General features: G+C 39.9%; 1 protein-coding gene across 1 annotated transcript in view; it reads left to right on the top strand.

Annotated features, from left to right (window-relative positions):
• The window catches only part of TACR1 (tachykinin receptor 1), an 88,056-nt gene extending 70,936 nt beyond the window's left edge, over nt 1–17,120 (top strand). Inside the window, exons 3-5 of the mRNA XM_024750663.1 lie at nt 7,887–8,037; nt 15,083–15,279; nt 16,829–17,120. Coding sequence (XP_024606431.1) covers nt 7,887–8,037; nt 15,083–15,279; nt 16,829–17,120 — 640 coding nt within the window. The remainder of the gene's footprint in view (nt 1–7,886; nt 8,038–15,082; nt 15,280–16,828) is intronic.
• Nucleotides 17,121–26,036: the final 8,916 nt, after the last annotated feature.

The raw sequence follows: 26,036 nt of genomic DNA, 5'->3' as shown, positions 1-26,036 counted from the left end.
GTACTGGCACAAAAACAGACACATAGATCAATGGAACAGAATTGAGAGCCCAGAAATAAACCCATGCACTTATGGTCAATTAATCTATGACAAATGAGGCAAGAATATACAATTGGAAAAAGACAGTTTCTTCAATAAGTGATGCTGGAAAAATTGGACAACTACATATAAGAAAATGATATTAGGGTTAAAGACCTAAATACAAGGCTTGAAATCATAAAACTCCTAGAAGAAAGCATAGGCAGAACACTCTTTGACATAAATCATAACAATATTGTTTTGGATCTGTCTCCTAAGGCAAAGGAAATAAAATCAAAAATAAACAAAAGGAACCTAATTGAACTTAAAAGCTTTTGTACTGCAAAGGGAACCATGGACAAAATGAAAAGACAACCTACTGAATGGGAGAAAATATTTACAAATGATATAACCAATAAGGGCTTAATATCTAAAATATATGAACAGTTCATACAGCTCAATATCAAGAAACAACCCAATTAAAAATGGACAGAAGACCTGATTAGACATATTTCCAAAGAAGACATATAGATGGTTAACAGGCACATGAAAACATGCTTAGTATCACTAATCATCAGAGAAATGCAAATCAAAACCACAATGAGATATCACCTCACACTTGTCAGAATGGCTATCTTCAAAAAGTCTACAGATAACAAATGTTGGTGAGGATGTGAAGAAACCTACACTGTTGGTGGGAATGTAAATTGGTGCAGCCACTATGGAAATCAGAAAGGAGGTTCCTCAAAAAACTAAAAATAGAATTAGCCATATGACCCAGCAATTCCATTCCTGGATGTATATACAAAAAAACAAAAACACTAATTCAAAAATCAAAAAGATACATGCATCTCAGTGTTCATAGTAGCATAATTGACAATAGCTAGGACAAGCAACCTAAGTTTCCATCACCAGATGAATGACTAAAGAAGATGTGGTATATAAATATTAATACAATGAACTATTACTCAGCCATAAAAAGGAATGAAATTTTGCCACTTGCAACAACATGGATGGACTTGGAAGGTACTTAGTGAAATAAGTCAGACAGAGAAAGACAAAATACTGTATGCTATCACTTATATGTGGAATCTAAAAAATAAAACAAACTAGTGAATATAACAAAAGAGAAACAGATTCATAGATATAGTGACAAACTAGTGCTTACCAGTGGTGAGAGGCAAGGGTGGAGGGGCAAGATAGGAGTATGGGATTAAGAGGTACAAACTACTATGTATAAAATAAATAAGTTACAAGGATATATTGTACAGTATAGGGGATATAGTCAATATTTTATAATAACTATAAATGGAGTATAGCCTCTAAAATTGTGAATCACTATGTTGCACTGAAACATATAATTTTATAAATCAACTATGCCTCAGTTTTTAAAAAGACTTAATAAAAAACACAAAAAATCAATGCACATGTCTCATGTATCTCATCATGTGGGAACCAAGCTGTCCTTTCAGTCACAGTCTATTGCAGTCACTCCTGATTCTTTCCCTGGCTCACATTTGGCACATCCCTGATCACTGATCCCTGATCTCTTCTCCCAAGGCAGATATTAATTCTGAGAGCTATCAGATTCAAGAGCCAAAAAAACCCATGAAGCTGTACAAAATAAGATTATACTAGGTCCTATTGACCAGTTCTCTAAAATAATGATTTTGGCAAAATATTAAAATGCAGGTTTATCTCCAATTAACTGCAAGAATAGGTAAAACTTCTCCAAGAATATGTCAAGATGGAAGAAATATATTTATTTTCATATTTTCTAGTGATTAAATTTCATTCATTTGACCTAAATTCATTTAGAATTTTTGATAACTTGGACATTGGATTGAGCACTTGCAACTTCCATGTGAAAAGGGTTTATATGAGCAAGATTTACTTACCTTTTGATCACAGTGGAGGATTTTTATTATTTTGGAGGTTTTTGAGGAGTACCTGAGGGGAATAGAAGGCTGAAAATCTGGAGACCCGGGACCCCAGGTCAGATTAAATGTTCTTATGGTTTTTTATTATATTATGTAATATATATGTGTATGTATGACATTTACATATGTGATAAAATATTCATAATGTAAAATTTATCATTTTACATTCACAATGTTATGCAACTGTCACCACTATCCATTTCAAGAACTTTTTATCATCCCAGATTCTGTACCTATTAAACAGTAACTCCCATCCCCATATCCCAGCTCCTGGTAACCTCTGTTCTATTTTCTGTCTCTATGAATTTGCCTATTCTAAATATTTCATGTAAGTGGGGTCATACAATATTTGTCCTTTTGTGTCTGGCTTATTCACTTAGCATAATGTTTGCAAGGTTCATCCAGTTGTAGCATGTATCAGAACTTCATTCTTTTTAAGGCTAAATAATATTCTATTTTATGTATATACCACATTTTGATTATCCATTCATCTACTGAGGGGCATTTGGGTTGTTTCCACCCTTTGGTTATTGTGAATAATGCTGCTATGAACATTGGTGTACAAGTATTTGTTTGAGTCCCTGCATTCAATTCTGGGTATGTATCTAGAACTGGAATTGCTGGGGCATATTCCTGTTATTCTTAATTATCCCTGTTAGAGCATGGACCTGTCTATAACTCATTTTAGTTGAAATTAAGTCCATACTTTTTCTTTCTTACAAATGAATAACAAAATAACTTTTCCTTCTTAAAAAAAAAAAAGAGGCTGATAATTTATGTTTACTGATTTAGCTTAGCATTTTCCTAATGGTCTGATCTGTGATTTTCCAAAGAGCACTTTGTGGGGTTTTTTTTTTTGTTTTTTGTTTTTAACATCTTTATTGGAGTATAATTGCTTTACAATGGTGTGTTAGTTTCTGCTTTATAACATAGTGAATCAGCTATACATATACATATATCCCCATACCTCCTCCCTCTTGCGTCTCCCTCCCACCCTCCCTATCCCACCCCTCTAGGTGGTCACAAAGCATCAAGCTGATCTCCCTGGAGCACTTTGTTTTAAAGTATAGATTTCATTTTTTTAATTCACGTATAGTGAGGCCAACAGATCAGGACATGATTTCCATTGAAAATATAGTTTATTACTCATAGTTCCCAAGAGGAAGGTGCACACCACCCCACAGAGGGTCACAGGCAGAGAGCATGGGGAAACTGTAGGAAAGTCTTTTACTATGTTTTTGAGGGAAGCAACCAGTGAGGCAGGGTAAACAGGCCTAGCATTTTCTTGTTTGAATCATTTCAGTGGGCTCCAGTGTAGGGGCTGCCCATAGATGTCTGAAGTGGCCCTGGGGTGATTAGGGCAGGAGGATAGTATCCTGTAGTGTAAGAGCCCCGAAAAAGCAGATAGACGGCAGGTAGGGGCCTTGGGTTGTTTAGTTTGAATATGAAGTCACACTAGCAGGAGTTATCTCTAGGAGTTAGCTAGCTCTGGACACGCAGTCCCTCCTAGATTCATCAGCAAGACCCAAGATGTCAAAGCATCAGATACAGAAACTAGAAAATATGGTTAATACGTACTTTACTGATGTCATTAAATCTCCAACAACAATATAGTAGTTCCAACAGGCTTGTAGGCCTTGGATCTGAAAAGGTGATTCTCAATGTCAGCTGTATTCCAGAATGGCTTGGGGAATTTTCTAAACTGTGGTTTTCTGCTCCCACACTCATGACCAATTACATGAGTATCTCTGGACACTGATCATTTAAAAATCTCCCCCGATGTTTCTCATGTGATTCTGAGCTTGAGAACCAGTGGTCTAAATGTTTCTCAAAGTCTGAACCAGAACCAGCATCAGCGTCACCTGGGAACTTGTTATAAATTCAGATTCTCAGACTTACCTCAGACATGCTAAGTAGGAAACTGGGTGGGGCCCAGAGTGGGGCCTAGTCCTCCATATTTGTACAAGCCCTCTAGGTGATTCTGAGGCTGGTTTAAGTTTGAGAACCACTGGTCCAAGTTAAGAAGCATCTGTGACTTGACTGCAGTGTTCTCCCATCACATCCCTGACTCCAAAAAGATGCTCAGCGCTCTGAGGGAAAGACCCCACAAAGCTCAGTTAACATGTTTTTATCGCCAAGTAAGTATTGGTCTTCAAAAGGGAGGGCTGTTCTTACAGATAGAAGAAGTAGGTGCAACCTGCAGGTTCCCAGGGTCTCCCTGACACCATAGTCTCCAAACATTTTGATTTCAAGCAGTATCTATACAGCAATCAGGAAGAGGGACTGAGATCAGGTAGGAAACAAGTATGCAGTCACTGCTGCGGTGACTAGAGAACTGAGGCTCCCAAGAAGTCTTCTGGAGGAGACAATCAAAGTGAACATTGAAAGTCTGGTAAGACTGGAACAGCCTGTCTGCATGGAACAGGCTGTCTGCACAGAACAGCCTGTCTGCATGGAACAGCCAGTCTGTACATAACAGCTTGCACTAAACACCCTGCTTTGCTGAATCTGTGGCTTGTTACTTTAAGAACTCTTCCAAGTTTCTTCAAGTTTCAAATTTTAGCATTCAGAGGAGGCAGAATAAGTGGTAAAACTGTGGGGCTTTGCAAAGAAGTGATTGAAAACAAACTATTGATAAAGGAGAAATTGTGAGTGAGTAAGTGGGTTTTCCTTTTTGGAAAAAAAATATTGCAGAAAATAAGCATAAATAGTGGAAGAAAATATCATTGGGTGACTAGAGCTAATCAATGAATTTGGTAAAGTTGCAGGATACAAAATTAATGCACAGAAATCACTTGCATTCCTATACACTAAGAATGAAAGATCAGAAAGAGAAATTAAGGAAATAATCCCATTCACCATTTCAACAAAAAGAATAAAATACCTAGGAATAAACCTACCTAAGGAGGTAAAAGACCTGTACTCAGAAAACTATAAGACACTGATGAAAGAAATCAAAGATGACACAAACAGATGGAGAGATATACCATGCTCTTGGATTGGAAGAATCAATATTGTGAAAATGACTCTACTACCCAAAGCAATCTACACATTCAATTCAATCCCTATTGAATTACCAGTGGCATTTTTTACAGAACTAGAACAAAAAACTCTTAAAATTTGTATAGAGACAAAAAACCCTGAATAGCCAAAGCAGTCTTGAGGGGAAAAAAAAAACGGAGGTGGAGGAGTCAGACTCCCTGACTTCAGACTATACTACAAAGCTACAGTAATCAAGAAAATATGGTACTGTCACAAAAACAGAAATATAGATCAATGTAACAGGATAGAAAGACCAGAGGTAAACCCACGCACCTATGGTAAACTAATCTATGGCAAAGGAGGCAAGGATACACAATGGAGAAAAGACAGTCTCTTCAATAAGTGGTGTTGGGAAAACTGGACAGCTACATGTTAAAGAATGAAATTAGAACCCTCCCTAACACCACACACAAAAATAAACTCAAAATGGATGTAAATGTAAGACCAGACACTATAAAAATCTTAGAGGAAAACATAGGCAGAACACTCTTTGACATAAATCACAGCAAGATCTTTTTTGATCCACCTCCTAGAGTAATGGAAATAAAAACAAAAATAAACAAATGGGACCTAATGAAGCTTAAAAGTTTTTGCACAGCCAAGGAAACAATGAACAAGATGAAAAGAAAACCCTCAGAATGGGAGAATGTATTTGCAAATGAATCAATGGACAAAGGATTAATCTCCAAAATATATAAATAGCTCATGCAGCTCAATATTAATAAAACAAATAACCCAATCAAAAAATGGGCAGAAGACTTAAATAGACATTTCTCCAAAGAAGACATACAGATGGGCAAGAAGCACACGAAAAGCTGCTCAACATCACTAATTATTAGAGAAATGCAAATCAAAACCACAATGAGGTATTACCTTACACCAGTTAGAATGGGCATCATCAGAAAATCTATGAACAACAAATGCTGGAGAGGGTGTGGAGTAAAGGGAACCCTCTTGCACTGTTGGTGGGAATATAAATTGATACAGCCACTACGGAGAACAGTATGGAGGTTCCTTTGAAAACTAAAAATAGAATTACCATGTGACCCAGCAATCCCACTACTGGGCATACACCCAGAGAAAACCATAATTCAAAAAGACACATGCACCCTGATGTTCCTTGCAGCACTATTTACAATAGCCAGGTCATGGAAGCAACCTAAATGCCCATCAACAGATGAATGGATAAATAAGATGTGGTACATATATACAATGGAATATTACTCAGCCATAAAAAAGAATGAAATTGGGTCACTGGTAGAGACGTGGATGGTTCTAGAGACTGTCATACAGAGTGAAGTGAGCCAGAAAGAGAAAAACAAATATCGTATATTAACGTATATATGTGGAGCCTAGAAAAATGGTACAGATGAACCAGTTTGCAGGGCAGAAATAGAGACACAGTGTAGAGAAGAAACGTATGGACACCAAGGGGGGAAAGTGGTGGTGCTGATGGTGGTGGTTGGGTGAATTGGGAGATTGGGATTGACATGTATACACTAATATGTATAAAATAGATAACTAATAAGAACCTACTGTATAAAAAAATAAATTAAATTAAATTAAAATATTAAAAAATATATATATCACTGGGTGACTTTTCTCCAGTGAAAAGAAGCTGGCTCTGTGGTCACAGTCCTGCGTTCTAATCTCAGTTCCTCATTTTACCAACTGTGAATTTCGGAAAGTTAATTAAATTCTAAGCTTTGGTTTCCTTATCTACAAAATGGGATTATGATAGTATCTACCTAATCATTTGTTTTGAGGATTAAAGAAGATAATGCCAGTAAAGTGCATGGCACTGTGCTATTCACTCAATAAAATCTAACTTCCAGTTCAGCTATTAATACTATCATTAATGTTATTATGAACACAGTGACCTAGAGTAAAACCCGCAAAATATTAGCTGTTCTTCTTCTTCTTATTATTATTATTATCAGGAATGCTGAGGCTTTGCATTAAACTCACATCAGGGGGAAAGGCCTATAACTAGCCAGACATGCCAAGGACCATCTGAGAAAAAATACTCTTTCTCCAAATTCAAATAACTTATTAAAATGTCCAACTTACAATGAGCTTCATCTTAAACAGAATAGGATAAGTTGTGCTGTTGTAAGAAACCTCAAAATCTGTGGTTTAACACTGCAAAGGTTTGTTTCTTTCTCATATTCCAATCAGACTCAAATCATTTGGTATCTGTCCTCCAAGTGGTAACTCAGAGACCCAGACAGCTTCCATCTGGAAATATATATTTAAGGACCAGGCCTAGAAGTAGCTTAAACTTTGTGGCTCTCACCTACTGATCTTAATTCTAGGATAAGTCTTATCTCTCTCCAAGATAATTATGCTTATATCTGTGAAGCCATTTGTCATTTAGGATAGATTGTCTCATTAACCATGACGATGGTTCTCATCTGAATGTACTAGTTGGTCTATGTCCCTGCACCAAAACTGACCCTAAGTTTAAATCTGACAAGTATGTATTGAGCAGTAAAATCATCTCCTTTATTCTAGAGAATATACTTCCATCAATGCAGCCTAAGATTTCATTTTCTCTTTGGAGGGAGAGGTAAGCAATATTGAACTTAACATCAACTAAAATTGCTGTAGGTATACAACAGATTCAGTTCCCTCTGATCAGTGTTTGTTCTTCTCTTTTCATTCTGAATAGGAATCTCCATTATGGAAAAAGTCCATAAGAAAAACATAAGTTGAAGAGATTTGCTTTCTCTACTTTATCCATTAACATATCACCCATCCATCCAATGCAGGTGGCTAGCCTTATCATCAAAGCTTATTAATGGCAAATGCTGAGAAATGTAACCGTCAAAGCTTGACCAACTCTATTATTTCTTGAACTGACCCCTTCCATCCACCTTGTTGCAGGTACCACATCTGTGTGACTGTGTTGATCTACTTCCTCCCCCTGCTGGTGATAGGCTATGCGTACACTGTAGTGGGTATCACACTGTGGGCCAGCGAGATCCCTGGGGACTCCTCTGACCGTTACCACGAGCAAGTCTCTGCCAAGCGCAAGGTGAGCAAAGGGCAGGCAGCACTTAACCCACCCTGGCATAGGTGACAGACCGGCAAGCTTATGAGCCCCAGAGCCTCAGGAGACCCAGAGGCAGCAGGCACAAAACATCCCTGGGTCCTGGGAACAATAGAAGGGAGTGGAGGAAAGGGGAAGGGAGGGGAGGGAAGAGATCTTTCTTCAATGTTTTCGTAACCTAGGCCTGCCTGTACAGGCATAAGCCACCTCACTCTCGCCTTAAGGCTAATTGAAAACTGTCAAGTCATTAAAACACAAACACACATATTTAACTACAAAAGCATGAAGAGTTATTCAGTTCTCTTTTATTATTAAAATTTGACAAAATAGTACATTTACTTGGTTCAAACATCAAAAAGTACTAAAAGAAACAAAATTATGGTGATGGAGAATAGACTAGGAGTTGCCAGGATTAGTACTGGGGGAAGAGTCTGTCTACAAAGGGACAGCATGAGTGAGTTTCTTTGTGATGATGGAGCAGCTATGTATCCTGATTGCTGTGGGTTTTTCACTTATCTCTGCATATGATAAAATTTCATAGAACTATGCACCCCCAAAAAAATGCATGTAAAAACTGGCAAAATCCAAATACAGTCCGTTAATAGTACCGCACTATCATCAGTTTCCTGATTTTGATCATGTGGCATAATTATCTAAGATGATATCATTGGGAGAAGCTGTGTGATGGGTACCTGAGAACTCTCTGACCTATTTTTGCAACTTCTTGGGAGTCTTAAATTATTCGGAAATTAAAAGTCAAAAAATATATTGAGTCTTACCATGAAAGGTCTCCCTCCTTTCTAGGTCCTCCATCTACACAGTTCCCAAATGTGTATGCACACACACACACACACACACACACACACACACAGTATGATAACCACAGTTGTTGTTAATCCTTTCAGATATTGTAATGCATTTATAAGCCAAATAAATATACATTCTTTTCTTTCTTACACAAATAGTAAATACACGCTGTTCTTCCTCTTATTTTTAAATTTAACAACATCCACAAAATCTTCAAAAATCAATATAGAAAGAGATTTCTCATTCTTTATTTTTCTCTTTTGGTACTTCTTTGCATAGTATTTCATTGTGTGGATGCTAGATAGCTTTTCTTTTTTATTGAAATACAGTTGACTTACAATAGTATATTAATTTCAGGTGTATTACATAATGATTTGACATTTGCATCCACTAGCACCACAATAATTCTAGTAACGATCTGTCCCCATACAAAGTTATTAAAATGTTACTGACCATATTCTTTATGCTGCTTATTACATCCCCATGACTTATTTAAGGTTTGTACCCCTTAATCCTCTTCACCCATTTCACCCACCTACCCATCCGCCTTCTTTCTGGCAACCACCCTTTTATTCTCTACATCTTTATGAGTCTGCTTTTGTTTTGTTTGTTTCTTTGTTTTGTTTTTTAGATTCCACATATAAGTGAGATGATGTGATATTTGACTTTCTCTTAGGATAATACCCTCTATATTCATCCATGTTGTCCCAAATGACAAGATTTCATTTTTTAATGTCTGGGTAATATTCCATTGTATGTGTGTGTGTATATATATATACATAAAATATATTTTTATACCCATTCCTCTATCAATGGACACTTAGGTTGCTTCCATATCTTGGCTATTGTAAATAATGCTCCTATAAACATCAGGGTACTTGTATCTTTTCAAAGTGTTTTTGTTTCCTTTGGATAAATACCCAGGGGTGTAGTTGCTGGATCGTATGGTAGTTCTCTTTTCAATTTGTTGAGGAATCTCCATACTGTTTTCCAGAATGGCTGCACCAATTTACATTTCCACAAACAGTTTACAAAGGCTCATTTTTCTCCACATCCTTGCCAATGCTTGTTATCTGCTGTCTTTGTGATATAGCCATTCTGACACATGTGAAGTGATATCTCATTGTGGTTTTGGTTTGATGAGTGATGTTGGGTATCTTTACATGTGCCTTTTTGCCATCTGTATGCCTTATTTGGAAAAACATCTCTTCAGGTCCCTGCCATTTTTTAATGCAGTTGTTTGGTTTTTTTGATGTTGAGTGATATTAGTTCTTTGTATATTTTAGATATTAATCCCCTATCAGATATATTATTTGCAAATATTCAGTAAGCTGCCTTTTTGTTTTGTTTATAGTTTCCTTCACTGTGCAAAAGCTTTTCACTTTGATGTAGTCCCATTTGTTAATTTTTGCTCTTGTTTCCCTTGCCTGAGGAGACACATTTTTTTTAAAAAATGCTAATACCAGTGTCAAAAAGGGTGCTTCCTGTTTTCTTCTAGAAGTTTTGTGGTTTCAGGTCTTCCATTTAAGTTTTTAATCCAGTTTGAATTTATTTTTATATATGATGTGAGAATGTAATCCTGTTTTATTTTTTTGCATGTAGCAGTCAACTTTTCCCAACATGTTTTTTTGAAGAGGCTGTATTTTCCCCACTATAATTCTTGCCTCCTTTGTCATAGATTAATTGACCATATGGGTGTGGGTTTATTTCTGGGATCTCTATTCTGTTCTTTTGAGCTCTGTGTCTGTTTTGTGCCAGTACCATATTGTTTTGATTACTGTAGCCTTTAGTATGATTTTGAAATCAAGAGCATAATGCCTCCAGCTTTGTTCTTCTTTCTCAAGATTGTTATGGCTACTTGGGGTTTTTTGTGTTTCTGTATAAGTTTTAGAATTATTTGTTGTAGTTCTGTGAAATTGCCTTTGGTATTTTGATAGATTGCATTGAATCTGTAGGTTGCCTTAGGTAGTATGGTCATTTTAACAATATTAATTCTTCCAATATGTGAGCATGCTATATTTTGGTTTTTGCTTGTGTCCCCTTCAAGTTATTTTATCAGTGCCTTATAGTTTTCCAAGTACAAGTTATCTACCTCCTTGGTTAGGTTTATTCTTAGGTATTTTATTCTTTTTGATGCAGTTGTAAATGGGACTGTTTTCTTAATTTCTCATTCTGATATTTCAGTGTTAGTATATAGAAATGCAACAGATTTCTGTATATTAATTTTGTATCCTGAAACTTTATTGAATTTGTTTATTAGTTCTAATAGTTTTTTGGTGGCTTCTTTAGGATATTCAATGTATAGTATCTTGTCATCTGCAAACAGTGACAGTTTGAATTCTTCCTTTCTAATTTGGATATCTTTTTCTTGTCTGATTGCTTTGAATAGAACTCCCAATACTACATTGAATAAAAAGGGTGAGAGTGGGCAACCTTTTCTTGTTTCTGATCTTAGAGGAAATGCTTTCACCTTTTCACCACTGAATATGATGTTAGCTATGGGTTTGTCACATATGGCCTTTATATGTTGAGGTATGTTCCCTCTATACCCACTTTGTTGAGAGTTTTTGTCATAAAAAGATACTGAATTCTGTCAAAAGTTTTTTCTATATTTATGAAAATGATCATATGATTTTTATTCTTCAATTTGTTAGTGTGATGTAATACATTGACTAATTTGCTGATGTTGAAACATCCTTGCATCCCAGGCACAAATTCCACTCAATCATGGTGTATGATCCTTTTAAGGTATTGTTGAATTCTGTTTGCTAATATTTTGTTGAGGATTTTGCATCCATGTTCATCAGTTATATTGGTCTGTAATGTACTTATTGACATTTTGTTGTTTTCTGGTTGTTTTTATAGTTCTTTTTTTCTTCTCTTTTTTGCTCTCTTCCTTTGTGGTTTAATGTCTGCCTTTAATGTTATGTTTGGATTCCTTTCTCTTTTTTCATGTGTATCTATTAGAGATTTTTTTGGTTTGTGGTTACCATGATGTTTATATATAGCAAACTATATATACATACACATGTGATTTTTTTTTTTTGGCTGCGTTGGGTCTTCATTGCTACATGCAGACTTTCTCTAGTTGTGGGTTGTGGGGACTACTCTTCGTTGCGATGTGAGGGCTTCTCACTGCAGTGGCTTCTCTTGTTGTGGATCATGGGCTCTAGGTGCGCAGGCTTCAGTAGTTGTGGCATGCAACCTCAGTAGTTGTGGCTCACGGGCTCTAGAGTGCAGGCTCAGTAATTGTGGTGCGTGGGCTCTGTGGCATGTGGGATCTTCCCAGACCAGGGCTCGAACCTGTGTCCCCCACATTGGCAGGCAGATTCTTAACCACTGCACCAAAGGGAAGTCCCACATGTGATTATTTTTAAGTTGGTGACCAGTTAAGTCTGAACACATTCTAACCACCCTTCATTTTTATTTGCCCCCCCTCACATTTAATGTTTTTGACATCATATTTTACATCTTTTTGTTTTGTGTATCCCTTAACTACTTATTGTGGATATAGATGATTTTACGACTTTTGTCTTTAATCTTCCTACTAGCTTTATAAGTGGTTGATTTACTATCTTTATTGTATGTTTGCTTTAACCAATGAGATTTTTCCTCTCATAATTTTCATATTTCTGGTTGTGGTCTTTTCTTTTCCCCTTAGAGAAGTCCCTTTAACATTTCTTGTTAAGCCAGTTTAGTGGTGCTGAATTCTTTTAGCTGTTGCTTGTCTTAAAATTTGTATCTCTCCTTCAAATCTGAATGATAATCTTGCCAGATAGAGTATTCTTGGTTGCATGTTTTATCCTTTCATCACTTTGAATATATGGTGCCACTCCCTTCTGGCCTGCAAAATTTCTACTGAAAAGTCAGCTGACAGTCTTATGGGAGTTCCCATGTGTGTAACTATTTGTTTCCTCTTGCTGCTCTTAATATTCTCTCTTTATCTTTAATATATGCCATATTAATATAATGTGTATTGGTGTGGGCTGCTTTGGGTTCATCTTGTTTGGGACTCTTTGTGCTTCTTGGACATGGATGTCTGTTTCCTTTCCCAGATTGGGGAACTTTTCAGCTATTATTCCTTCAAATAAGTTCTTTGATGCTTTCTCTCTCTCTTATCCTTCTTGGACCCCTATGATACAAATATTTGTATACTTTGGTTGTCCCAGAGGTCTCTTAAACTACACTCAGTTTTTTGTTAATTATTTTCTTTTTTAATTTTTTGTTCAACTTGGGTGTCTTGCAGTTTGCTGATCCACTCCTCTGTATCACCTAATCCACGGTTGATTCCTTCTAGTGAATTTTTTATTGCAGTTATTCTTCAGCTCTGTTTGGTTCTTCTTTATATTTTCTAATTTTATTTAAATTCTCATTGGGTTTACCCATTCTTCTCTCAAGTTCATTGAGCATATTTATTATCATTACTTTGAAATCTTTTTCAAGTAGATTGCTTATCTCCACCTCATTTAGTTCTTTTTCTGAGGTTTTGTCTTGTGCCTTTGTTGAAAACATATTCCTCTGTCTCCTCAAATTGTGTGTATTTATTTCTCTGTGCTTATTTCTATGCATTAGGTAAGTTGGTTACATGTTCTGATCTTAGAGAAGTGGCCTTGTGTTGGAGCTGTCCTGTGGGGCCCAGCAGCACACTCTCCTCTGATCAACAGAGCTATATGCTCTAGGGGTGCCCCCTATGTGTGCTGTGTGGGCCGTTCAGTTGTGGTGGGACTGACTACTGTGGGCATGTTGGTAGGTGGGGCTGGCCCCCAGCCCAGTTCACTGCCGACTCTGCCTTGTGACTGTTGGCGCACTTGTGCACAGGGCCAGGTCCTGGGGCAAATGGCTGTGGGTCTATGAGGGCCCTGGGGCTGGTACCAGCCCACTGATGGGTGGGTAACCTCCCAGAGCTAATAGACTAAAAGAAGAACTCCAAAATGGCATTTGCCAAAACCAGTGTCCTCATGGTAGAATGAGGTCCCCAAAACAGCTGCCACTGGTGTTTTTGTCCCCAGGGATGTTCCCAATAGCCTCCTTCTTCTCCAGGAGGCTCTTCAAGGTCAGCAAGTGGGTCTGGCTCAGGCTCCTCTCAAATCACTGCCTCTGTGCTGAGACTCAGAGCATGTGAGACTTTTTGTGCACTCTTTAAGAGCAGAATCTCTGTTTCCTACAGCTCTCTAGCCCTCCTGTGTGCAAGCCCTGCTTGCCTTCAAAGCAAGAGATTCTGAGGGTTTGTCTTCCCAGTGCATACCCCGCTGATGTGGGGCTCAGACCTCTTGCTCCTTGGGGGGGACCTCTGCAATTGTGATCATCCTTCCATTTGGGGGTGACCTCCCCAGGGTTATGGGTCTTCACTATACTGCATCTCTGTCCCTCCTATCCATCTCATTGTGATTCCTTATTTATATCTTTAGTTCAAGAAAATCTTTTCTGCTAGTCTTCAGGTCGTTCTCATTAATAGTTTCTCTGTAACTAGTTGGTGTGCCCATGGGAGGAGGTGAGCTCAGTGTCTTCCTACTCCACTATCTTGGCCACACCTCTCTTAGGTCATTTTTTCTCTGAAGGTTTCTTGGGAATAAAAAGGAATGGGTTATATCACCCAGTATTCATAAAACCATTTTATTAATATCCCCTTTAAACATCTGACACTCCCTTGCTGCAGCTGTCCAAATCCCACCCCTTCTCTTTCCCTCTCCCTGAGTCTTCACACCTAGAAGCCTGCTCTGGCTCATGGCCCCTTTCCCCCTGCTGCTTCCCCCCCATTCCTGGGTCTTTTCCTCCTGAACACCCATTCCCCTTTGCTCATTAATCTGGTCTCCCTTGGCTTCTCCAGTCATTGTCCAGAAGTATGGTATAACACAGAAGTTCTCAAACATGAGTGCACATCAGAACAATCAGAAGGGCTTGTCAAAGTCCGAATTCTGGGTTCCACACTCAAACTTTTTGATTCAGTTAGCCTAGAATGGGGTCCAAGAATTTGCATTTCTGACAAGTACTCAAGTTATGGCCATGTTGCTGGTCCTGGGGCCACCCTCTGAGAATCACTGACATAACCAAAGTCCTTTGGTACTACATATAAATGGTCCTTCCTCCACCTTGAAAGGTGTTATTATAATTACTTTACACTCCGTATCACACTGTGCACAGTCAGGGGGCAGGATAAGAGAGAAAATAACCATGAGAAAGGGAGGATGTGCTGGTGGTCTCACCTGTCTCACCCTCTTGCCAGGTGGTTAAGATGATGATTATTGTTGTATGCACCTTTGCCATCTGCTGGCTGCCCTTCCACATCTTCTTCCTCCTGCCTTACATCAACCCTGATCTCTACCTGGAGAAGTTTATTCAGCAGGTTTACCTGGCCATCATGTGGCTGGCCATGAGCTCTACAATGTACAACCCCATCATCTACTGCTGCCTCAATGACAGGTAAGAACCCCATCCCCCATACTCTCTCCAGGACAAGAAACTAATCATCACACTGTTCAATCCCTGCTGACTGAACCATGTGATGATTAGTTCTCTGTAGTCTTTACCACTCCCTCTTGTCTCACAGCTGGCTTTCCTCACTTAGGTTGGCTACTTGGGGACTACAAAGACAAGTGGTCTTCTTGTCACCATGCAGGAATATGAGCCCTGAGGAGACTTTTTTTCTTTTCCAAGATGAACCAGAAATCCATGTTTTTATGTGAAATCTTCTGACTTTTAAACACTTGTTACTAAATCAGTAGTAGAGGGTGGGGTGCAGGGGCAGATTTAAAAAACCTCTGTGATTAATGTATATAAAGCAGGTTGCAAGCTGGATCAAGTTCATGAATTTCTCAATCTGCTCTATGGATTCCATGCACAGAGGGTTGTCCATGCAGACAGAGAGAAAGAGAATCAGAGAGAGAGAGAGAGTCAGAGAGTGAATGAGTCAGAGAGTGATAGTGAGAGAGAGAGAACAAGAGAGAAAGAGAGAGATTGATTCCCCTAGAATAATTATCCACCACATGGCATCTTTTCCCTTCTCTGGTCTCTCATTTTCTTCTTCCCATCCCATCATAAAATCTGGGCAGCTTTGTCCAGTTTCTTCCAGTACTTCCAGCAGGACAGGGTAAGCAAAAAGAAGTCAGAGCCTCAAAGGCCTGATTCTGCCTTTACTTGGCCACAGGGGCCAGGAGAGACTTCCCTGAAGTGGAAGCCAACCTCAGACAAGTAACAGAAGGGAGAGCCATCTAGAATGATGTTCAGTAATAGGGAATTCATCACTGTGTGCAGAGTCCCCAAGAGGCAGCTGGTATGCCATGGTGGCAGCTCACTCATCTGGAGCACCATCTCAGCCTCTGTGAAAAAGAAGGCAGGAGAAGGAGGGGGAAGGAAAAAAGGCTTGTCACATTTATAGCCAACAGTTATCAGTCTATAACGTGCCTTCTCTGAATGAGACACTCAGGTACTATGAATTTGGGGACAGATATTCCCTGGGACTTGTCCAAATGGTCTTGCTTGTCTAACTCATGGATTTATCTTTCTTCTAGGAGCCTCACAACATACCTAAACACTTCTAAGTTTAATCTCCCAAAAGCTGATTCTGAAGGGACATGATTGGCAGAAAGTCAGTGGGCTACTTGAAGGAAAGGACTGAGTCTTGACACAGTATTGTGCATATAGTAAACACTTGGTGAATGTTTTTACTGATGTTGAATTGACCCAAAATCAGCTGACACTGAACCAGTGGAGGCAGTATATTTCAACAGCCACGCTAAGTACAGACATGCATTTCACATGAACTTGGGTTCTAGTCCTGGATTTAACCTTGATCACTGACCTTTGAATCTTTTTGCCCTTAGCATCTTCAGCTGTCAATTAATTAAAAAAAATAATAACACAGTGTCTCATTTGGGTATGTCCACGTATTAAAGAGCTACCACAATGATGGGAACACCCTCTGAAAGCAGGCCATACTCAAGGATTACCTCTCCTTCTACTCTCTCTTCAGGTTCCGTCTGGGCTTCAAGCAAGCCTTTCGGTGCTGCCCTTTCATCAGTGCTGGTGACTATGAGGGGCTTGAAATGAAATCCACTAGGTACCTCCAGACGCAGGGCAGTGTGTATAAAGTCAGCCGCCTGGAGACCACTGTCTCCACAGTGGTGGGGGCCCATGAGGAAGACCTGGAGGAAGGCCCCAAGGCCATGCCCTCATCCCTGGACAAGACCTCCAATGACTCCTCTCGCAGCGACTCTAAGACCACGATGGAGAACTTCAGCTTCTACTCCAACATGCTCTCCTAGACTATGGGGCGTTCAGTAGGCGCAGTCACCTTTGTCTTTGTCTTGCTTCATTTCATGCATGGATAAATCCTCAATATAGAGACCATAAGAAACACTTTTGCAGCTTGTGAAAAGGTCAGAATAGTTTAGGAAAAACATTCCATTCTGGAGTCAAAAACCTGCATTCTTCTATGTCTTTGCCACCCACATGCTGTGTGACCCAAAACAAATCATCGAACTTCTCTGAGCCTGTACAATGGGAAGGTTAGACTCGATTTTCTCTACAGTCCATTCCAAGATTCTAGAATTAACTTTAATTGCATGTTGGCACTCATTTCAGGGTAATTCCTGCAATGCAGCAAAAGATCCAACTGATCTGTTTGCCTAGAGCTGCTATCTTATTTCAATAAAGGTGTTCTCAGTCTTGCTTAGATTATTTTCCTTTAGCTGGTGGCTCATACTGCATCAGCCTCTGCTTGATAAGGTGAACAAAAGGAGGAACCACATAAAATCTGAATGAAAGATGTAACACTCTCTTCTAAGGACCCATGAAAAGAAGGCATACTTCTGCCCCTTTTTGGCATCTCAATAATTCAGTGCAGTATGGGATTGAGAGCCTCAAGTTTATCTGCATTATGTCCCCAGTGACTGTCCTGAGCAATCAATGCTGATAGAATATGTCCACTGATACTAGCTAATGTCTGTTATGAACCAAGACTCAGGAGAACTGTGCAATACTTAATCTATCTGATCCTCTCTTTCCTTATTTGTAAAATTATGAGCTGAACTACATCTAGGTGTCCTTTTGAATGTTAACATTCATTGGTTCAATGATTGTATGTCTTTTTTTACTGTTCAACAAAAAATTTGTAGTCTCAGGAAGAATAGAAGGAGTAAGTCCAGCGAATTAATACCTAGAGATGTAGCAACTGCTAAGACCATGTATCATATCCATATATGACATTCTCTGATTTATCCTAAAACTGTGAGCACTTTCCTTCTCCTGAAGATTTTGGCCTTTGACAGAGCAGAGGACTTCATGTCAAATCCTACATCTCTCTATAAGGATTTAACAGGCTAAGTCTCCCAGCTGGAGAATGCCACCAGGGAAGAAAAACATGTAGGCTCCCTGCTCTGGACTTTTGGGTATCTTAGGGCAGGGGCACTCACCTAGATTTTTAGCTTTATACTAGCATAAGGCATGAGTTCAGATGCCCAGTGACTGAGGAGGCTGCACCCTGCAACAACACTTGTGGGAAGAGGCCACCTTGCATCTTCCCTTTAGACTCTCTGAATCTCCCCTTCCTGCCACCAGCTTTGCTGGCCTCCTGTCTAAAAGAGGTGGGATGATTGATCAACCCTACAGAAGAGTCAGTTGACAGAGAGTCACAAACTTAAAGCTTCGTGTCCTGACAGTTTTGGAGTTATAGCAGGTGAGTGTACAGTTTCTTTCTGTCTCCCAGATCTGTGCTTTGTCCAGATGTGGCTGAAAGCAGAAACCTCATGTAACTACCATAAATGCCTTCTTCGTGGTTTGAAGAATGCATGCACATATTCTGCATCCATCATGTTCAGGGAGAACTGTGCTGCACATAGGGTTTACAGCCGTTAGCAGCTGTGCTGGCCCTAACCCTACCAGGGCATTGACAGGCCAGGAAGAAGCTATATAGCAACAGTATAAGCCAGAAAGATATCCTCCAAAGCAGCATGAGAAGGATTAAATAAACTAAGAAAACCAGCTCAGTGCAAATATATGAATGGAACACATAATTTAGGGGTAACAAAAGTCAGTGCCCAAAGCATTAGTCTTACTTCTGATAAAGAATCATGCCATGTATGGATTATTCACTTCAGAGGGATGTAAAGAACTGGCATGATTATGAGAAGTACCTAAGAAGAAAGTGTTAATGAGTAGGGGACATCCCCTCTATGGAAGAGGTTAGAGTTGAATTCAACAAGGTTTATTGAGCACTTGCTCTGGACTTGCCCCTGAGCTGGGGACACACAGCTCCTTCTGTTCTTGAGGAGCCTACCAACAGGACATTGTTAACTCACCAGTCTTAGTGGGTCTAGGCTGCCCAGCAGGCATGGAGGAAGTTGAGAAGCAGATTTTCCACAGGATTCTAAAGACCCACACTCAACGTGGGTAATCGGGCCAAAGACCTTAAGATAGCCTTTTGCAATGAGAGCTCTCTGAGATAATTCCAAAGAGAGCACCAGCCAATCCAGGGGAACTGAAGGGCTGTGTTTGGACAGCATCATCACTGCACGTAATAGGAGTGTACAGTTTCAAATATGGCAGAACGTTTCCTCTGAGAGAGCCCAGCAAGTCTTCCTCTGACCCACTCTCCAATACCCATTTAACTTATAAATTTGTTGTCTCCTCCCATGTGTGAGAAACACCATGATCTGCACTGTGCATTGGTCTCATTCTTATAGAAATCTGTCATGCTGTGTTATCTCCTAAGTGTTTTTCCTTGATATTCTGTTCAGTAGTAATAGAATATAAGGCATCATGGGGCTATCACTGTTATGTTACTTCTAAAATGTGGAATCCAGTTGCTGTCAATGAGCTATATGTATTGTGCTGACTCCTCCTCATTCTTTCAGAGAAGCTGATGTATATAATGGACTCACAGTAGTACCATAGCAACTGAGGGTTGGGGAGGGACACTACATGGCAAGAACTAAAGGATAGGGGTCCTTGTTTTCCTCACCTCCCACTGGAGTGCTAAGACATACTGGAATGTCCTTTCTCTTGGAAGGACTGAGTGGAACCCTTGGAAAAGAGGACTTGGGAGCTAACCTTATTGACCTGGTTTCAGGAAGAATCATGTAAGTGGAGAGGGCTAGTTCTTGAAGTTTCTATGTTTTCCAACCTGAGATCATAGAAAGAATCTCCATATAGAAATAAAGTATGTTTTTAACTGTCTCATGCCTCTGTCTCATCTCCAGGGAAACTAAGCAACCTACAAGACACTGAATGGGGTGGTACTATGAATCTTAATAAATTGCAAAGACCAAAGAATGGAACCCAACACCCAGAAAACTCCTAACTCTGTGACAAAATGGGTTGGCAAGATGTGGGAACTGTTTCCAGGTGGGAATCTGGGAAGGTAATATGGGATTGTATGAAGTGACCAACAGTGTCACCTATGAGTAGAGCTGTGTCAGTTCAGGTCCTCCTAGAAGCAGACACCAAGACAGAGTCAGAAGTGCAAGAGATTTATTGAGGGAACACTTGGGAAAGATAAGGGGTGAGGAAGGTAAGCAGGGGAGGCCTTGAGATCACTATGCAGATCTGACACCTGTGAAAAAAGGGGGAGGGTAAGATTGGGCAGGAGGAGCTTCCATATGAGAAGCAGCCCTGAGAAAGTCTCAGCTGGCCCACCAGTGTGCAAAGGGTGCCCAGAGAAAAGCCCCAGTGGGCAGAAATGGCCAGGCCTGGTACCCTCAACACGCTGGGTCACTGACTGGGAGCTCTCCTGGGAGAGGGTGGTCTGCTCTTGAACCCTGTGGTGGTCCCTGAAATCACAGCAGCTGGAGGCAGGCAGCTGATGGCACACCCACTGCCGGGCCTCTCCTGAAGGGAGATCTGTACCATCACTTCCACAGCTTCCACCAGAGCTTTGGTCCAGCCCCCTCTGTTTGAAAACACATATCAGGAAACCCTTGGCAGTATTAGAAACATCAATGGTTAATCTCTGTAAGCCCAGCAAACCCGAACGGAAGCCCAGGAAGTAGGGGCCACCCTGTACCACCTCACCCCTCAGGCATGCATCCTCAAAAGAGTGATGAGCAGCTGTCAGCAAACTTGCGATGACAAAGATTGGAAAGCCTTTACAAGAGGGAGTTTGGGTTTTTTTTTTTAACATCTTTATTGGAGTATAATTGCTTTACAATGGTGTGTTAGTTTATGCTTTATAACAAAGTGAATCAGCTATACATATACATATATCCCCATATCTCCTCCCTCTTGTGTCTCCCTCCCTCCCACACTCCCTAACCCACCCCTCTATGTGGTCACAAAGCACTGAGCTGATCTCCCTGTGCTATGTGGCTGCTTCCCACTAGCTATCTATTTTACATTTGGTAGTGTATATATGTCCTTGCCACTCTCTCACTTCGTCCCAGCTTACCCTTCCCCCTCCGCGTGTCCTCAAGTCCATTCTCTATGTCTGTATTAAAAGAGGGAGGTTTGAGGAGAATCTAGATAGCTTCGCAACACGATGAGTATCAGAAACGAATAATAAAGATGTCTCTGTTTAAACTAAGGCATCTTAAATTGAGGTGCCTGGATAAGCTTCAAGAAATCCACAACTTCCCTTCAAGGTCTCCACAAATCATATGTAAAACACTGTGTGTGTGTGTGTGTGTGTGTGTGTGTGTAATAAAGGGTGCAAAAACTGAATCTTTTCAGAAGAAATCATTCATCCTCCACTCTCTAGAGAAGGAGAGAAAATAAATTGTTTATGGGAGAGGGGTGAGGAGCCCTGAGGCCTTCAGAGCACACTGGGAGGTAGGTGAGCCCTGGGAGAATCAGAGTGGCTGCCATGAAACTTGAAACAACTTTGGAACAAAATCATAATTCACCTCAGGCGCCCAGATGTGTTAAAGCTGTAGAACATCCTTAAAGATGTTTGTGGCAGTAAAAACACCAAATTCATGATTAAGGGGTGTGCTTACTCTTCCATGGAAATATGAATATTTGTTAGCTGAAGAAAGACTAACCTTAGTTACAGGTCAACAAATAATATCAGCTGTGGAGTACTGACATTCTTGTGGAAATGCAAGCACGTTTTCATTTAGTCCTGTGTAGGCACATGTGACCTCATACGCGCTCAAGGTGCTTAGCTTTAGGAGCCAGCCTGGCTTTGGTAATTCTCTCTGCATAGCTGCCTCAGATTCTTTTCATGAGTAAATGGATTTCCTCAGCTCTGGAACCCAAGAGGGGGTTTCAGTCAAGGCCTCAAACAGAGGCAGGCAAGGTAGGGACACACCGAAAGCATTCCTCTCCATTTTCAGAAGTGAAGGGAGCACTTGACTGCAGAAACTGCTTTCCTTAACTCCATAGGCAATGTTCTGAGACACCCTCATTTATCTTTACCAGTTAGGAAAACAGGGAGGAAGTGGAATGAGGCATGGAAGGGCACATCTCATGAACACCAAATTCAACATAAAATTCAACCTTTGGTTCTGGCTTCTTTCTCAAGCAGTGCAGCTAGCAAGGAGAAAAGGCTGCTAATTAGAGACAAGTGACCAAGTGTATCAACAATGACATAAGCCCCACTGGGGGTGCTGCCCTTGCCTCACCACTGCCTGCTGGCATGTTAGCATCTACTTCACGAGCTTCAGAGATTTTCACACAGACAGATTCAAACCCAAGTCCTCTGCATTGTGTTCACATGTCCTTTGTCTCTTTCCTCTTCTTTTTATGTCCAGTATCCTTTTGTACTCCACTCTTCAGTCCAAAATTATTTTCATCCCTAGAAACTCTCTCCTCCTAACATACTCCCTGCTGAAATCTCTAGGTTTTAATCCCACTACTCTGGATGCCTTCTTAGTACACATTTTAATAAAGAGCATATTTGGTGGAATAGTGAAAACCCACCATCCCTAACAAATTCTCGTTTCCTATCTCTAGTACCCTCTTGCCCACTTCATGTACCCACTCACCCACTCTTTTCTTTCACCCCCTAACCTCACCTCCCACTCACCCATTTTCTGAAATTAAGAAGATTTTCAGAGCAGGGCTCCTGAATTAGTGCCAACACTCAAAAGAAGCAGCTGAAGCAAGAGATCCAGCCACTAGGCTGGGCTGGGAGAACAGCAGACTCCAGAGGGATGCCAGGTTCCAGTGCTGTCATCTCCTAACCATGCCAATCATGAATTTAAAGAAGAATGTTAGTGCATGCTCACTGCCCAGAAAGCTCCTTCTGGATTTGGCCGTGCTCCTCTGCCCTTTTCTGACTCATTGACCCATGCCCATTGCCCTCTTGTTCCATAACCACCGCCTGGAGGAGTACCTGGTTTGGCAAAAGTGTCCTACGGGACAATAACTATTCCTGAAACATGGCAGCCACCTGGGCTGGTCCAGATAGTCAAAAAGAGATGTTGTTATGGATGATTATGAACATGATTCTGGGTTCACCTCAGAAATTTGGGGACAACCCAAACACTATCTCAAAAAGAGAGGCAGCACTTTTCTGCTTATTTTATACCTATAAGGTCTTGACAGCTGGTAATTCAACTTCATCCACTGAAGATTTGCCATGATGTAGCAGTCAGTCTGTGCGGGGTTGGAAATATAAATTTCAATAGCACATGGTCCCTGCCCTCAAAAAACTTACAGTCCAGAGGGGTAGACAGTTTCACCACAGTCCAGTGGGAGGAATATCAAAGTAGAGATGCTGGAAAGAAACCTTGATGTTCTCCCACACCAAATGTTGTCGAAAGACAACAAAATCTTAAGCCCAAGGTTTTCCTCAGGCAACGCACATACAATCACTCACAGAAAATGTTTTCCTGTCTCACTGACTGACTTCCACAAACTCCTAAGTTTTCTCATATCAGATAGACATCCTTACTTTTTTAGGTTGTGAAGTTCCAAATTCTTTAACCCTCTTTCAATTGTGGATTTTTCAATTGGGTTTATTGTTGTTGTTTTTTTTTCTAGTCTCCCTTCTTGCCTTTTCATAACCCTCCTCTCTTCTTTTTTTTTTTAACATCTTTATTGGAGTATAATTGCTTTACAATGGTGTGTTAGTTTCTGCTTTATAACAAAGTGAATCAGTTATACATATACACATGTTCCCATATCTCTTCCCTCTTACGTCTCCCTCCCTCCCTATCCCACCCCTCCAGGCGGTCACAAAGCACCGAGCTGATCTCCCTGTGCTATGTGGCTGCTTCCCACTAGCTATCTACTTTACGTTTGGTAGTGTATATATGTCCATGCCTCTCTCTCACTTTGTCACAGCTCACCCTTCCCCCTCTCCATATCCTCAGGTCCGTTCTCTAGTAGGTCTGTGTCTTTATTCTTGTCTTACCCCTAGGTTCTTCATGACATTTTTTTTCTTAAATTCCATATATATGTGTTAGCATAAGGTATTTGTCTTTCTCTTTCTGACTAACTTCACTCTGTATGACAGACTCTAAGTCTATCCACCTCATTACAAATAGCAAAATTTCATTTCTTTTTATGGCTGAGTAATATTCCATTGTATATATGTGCCACATCTTCTTTATACATTCATCCGATGATGGGCACTTAGGTTGTTTCCATCTCTGGGCTATTGTAAATAGAGCTGCAATGAATATTTTGGTACATGACTTTTTGAATTATGGTTTTCTCAGGGTATATGCCCAGTAGTGGGATTGCTGGGTCATATGGTAGTTCTATTTGTAGTTTTTTAATGAACCTCCATACTGTTCTCCATAGTGGCTGTACCAATTCACATTCCCACCAGCAGTGCAAGAGTGTTCCCTTTTCTCCACACCCTCTCCAGCATTTATTGTTTCTAGATTTTTTGATGATGGCCATTCTGACTGGTGTGAGATGATATCTCATTGTAGTTTTGATTTGCATTTCTCTAATGATTAATGATGTTGAGCATTCTTTCATGTGTTTGTTGGCATTCTGTATATCTTCTTTGGAGAAATGTCTATTTAGGTCTTCTGCCCATTTTTGGATTGGGTTGTTTGTTTTTTTGTTATTGAGCTGCATGAGCTGCTTGTAAATTTTGGAGATTAATCCTTTGTCAGTTGCTTCATTTGCAAATATTTTCTCCCATTCTGAGGGTTGTCTTTTGGTCTTGTTTATGGTTTCCTTTGCTGTGCAAAAGCTTTGAAGTTTCATTAGGTCCCATTTGTTTATTTTTGTTTTTATTTCCATTTCTCTAGGAGGTGGGTCAAAAAGGATCTTGCTGTGATTTATATCATAGAGTATTCTGCCTATGTTTTCCCCTAAGAGATTGAGAGTTTCTGGCCTTACATTTAGATCTTTAATCCATTCTGGGCTTATTTTTGTGTATGGTCTTAGGAAGTGATCTAATCTCATACTTTTACATGTAGCTGTCCAGTTTTCCCAGCACCACTTACTGAAGAGGCTGTCATTTCTCCACTGTACATTCCTGCCTCCTTTATCAAAGATAAGGTGACCATATGTGCATGGGTTTATCTCTGGGCTTTCTATCCTGTTCCATTGATCTTTCTGTTTTTGTGCCAGTACCACACTGTCTTGATTACTGTAGCTTTGTAGTATAGTCTGAAGTCAGGGAGCCTGATTCCTCCAGCTGCGTCTTTCGTTCTCAAGATTACTTTGGCTATTCAGGGTCTTTTGTGTTTCCACACAAATTGTGAAATTTTTTGTTCTAGTTCTGTGAAAAATGCCAGTGGTAGTTTGATAGGGATTGCATTGAATCTGTAGATTGCTTTGGGTAGTAGAGTCATTTTCACAATGTTGATTCTTCCCATCCAAGAACATGGTATATCTCTCCATCTATTTGTATCATCTTTAATTTCTTTCATCAGTGTCTTATAATTTTCTGCATACAGGTCTTTTGTCTCCTTAGGTAGGTTTATTCCTAGATATTTTATTCTTTTTGTTGCAATGGTAAATGGGAGTGTTTTCTTGATTTCACTTTCAGATTTTTCATCATTAGTGTATAGGAATGCCAGAGATTTCTGTGCATTAATTTTGTATCCTGCTACTTTACCAAATTCATTGATTAGCTCTAGAAATTTTCTGGTAGCATCTTTAGGATTCTCTGTGTATAGTATCATGTCATCTGCAAACAGTGACAGCTTTACTTCTTCTTTTCCGATTTGAATTCATTTTATTTCCTTTTCTTCTCTGATTGCTATTGGTAAAACTTCTAAAACTATGTTGAATAATAGTGGTGAGAATGGGCAACCTTGTCTTGTTCCTGATCTTAG

The sequence above is a fragment of the Neophocaena asiaeorientalis genome, unplaced genomic scaffold (assembly GCF_003031525.2).
Source record: "Neophocaena asiaeorientalis asiaeorientalis breed wild unplaced genomic scaffold, Neophocaena_asiaeorientalis_V1.1 scaffold454, whole genome shotgun sequence".
NCBI lineage: Eukaryota > Metazoa > Chordata > Mammalia > Artiodactyla > Phocoenidae > Neophocaena > Neophocaena asiaeorientalis.
Note: the sequence above shows the minus strand (reverse complement) of the source record. Positions and strands in the feature narration are given on the sequence as shown.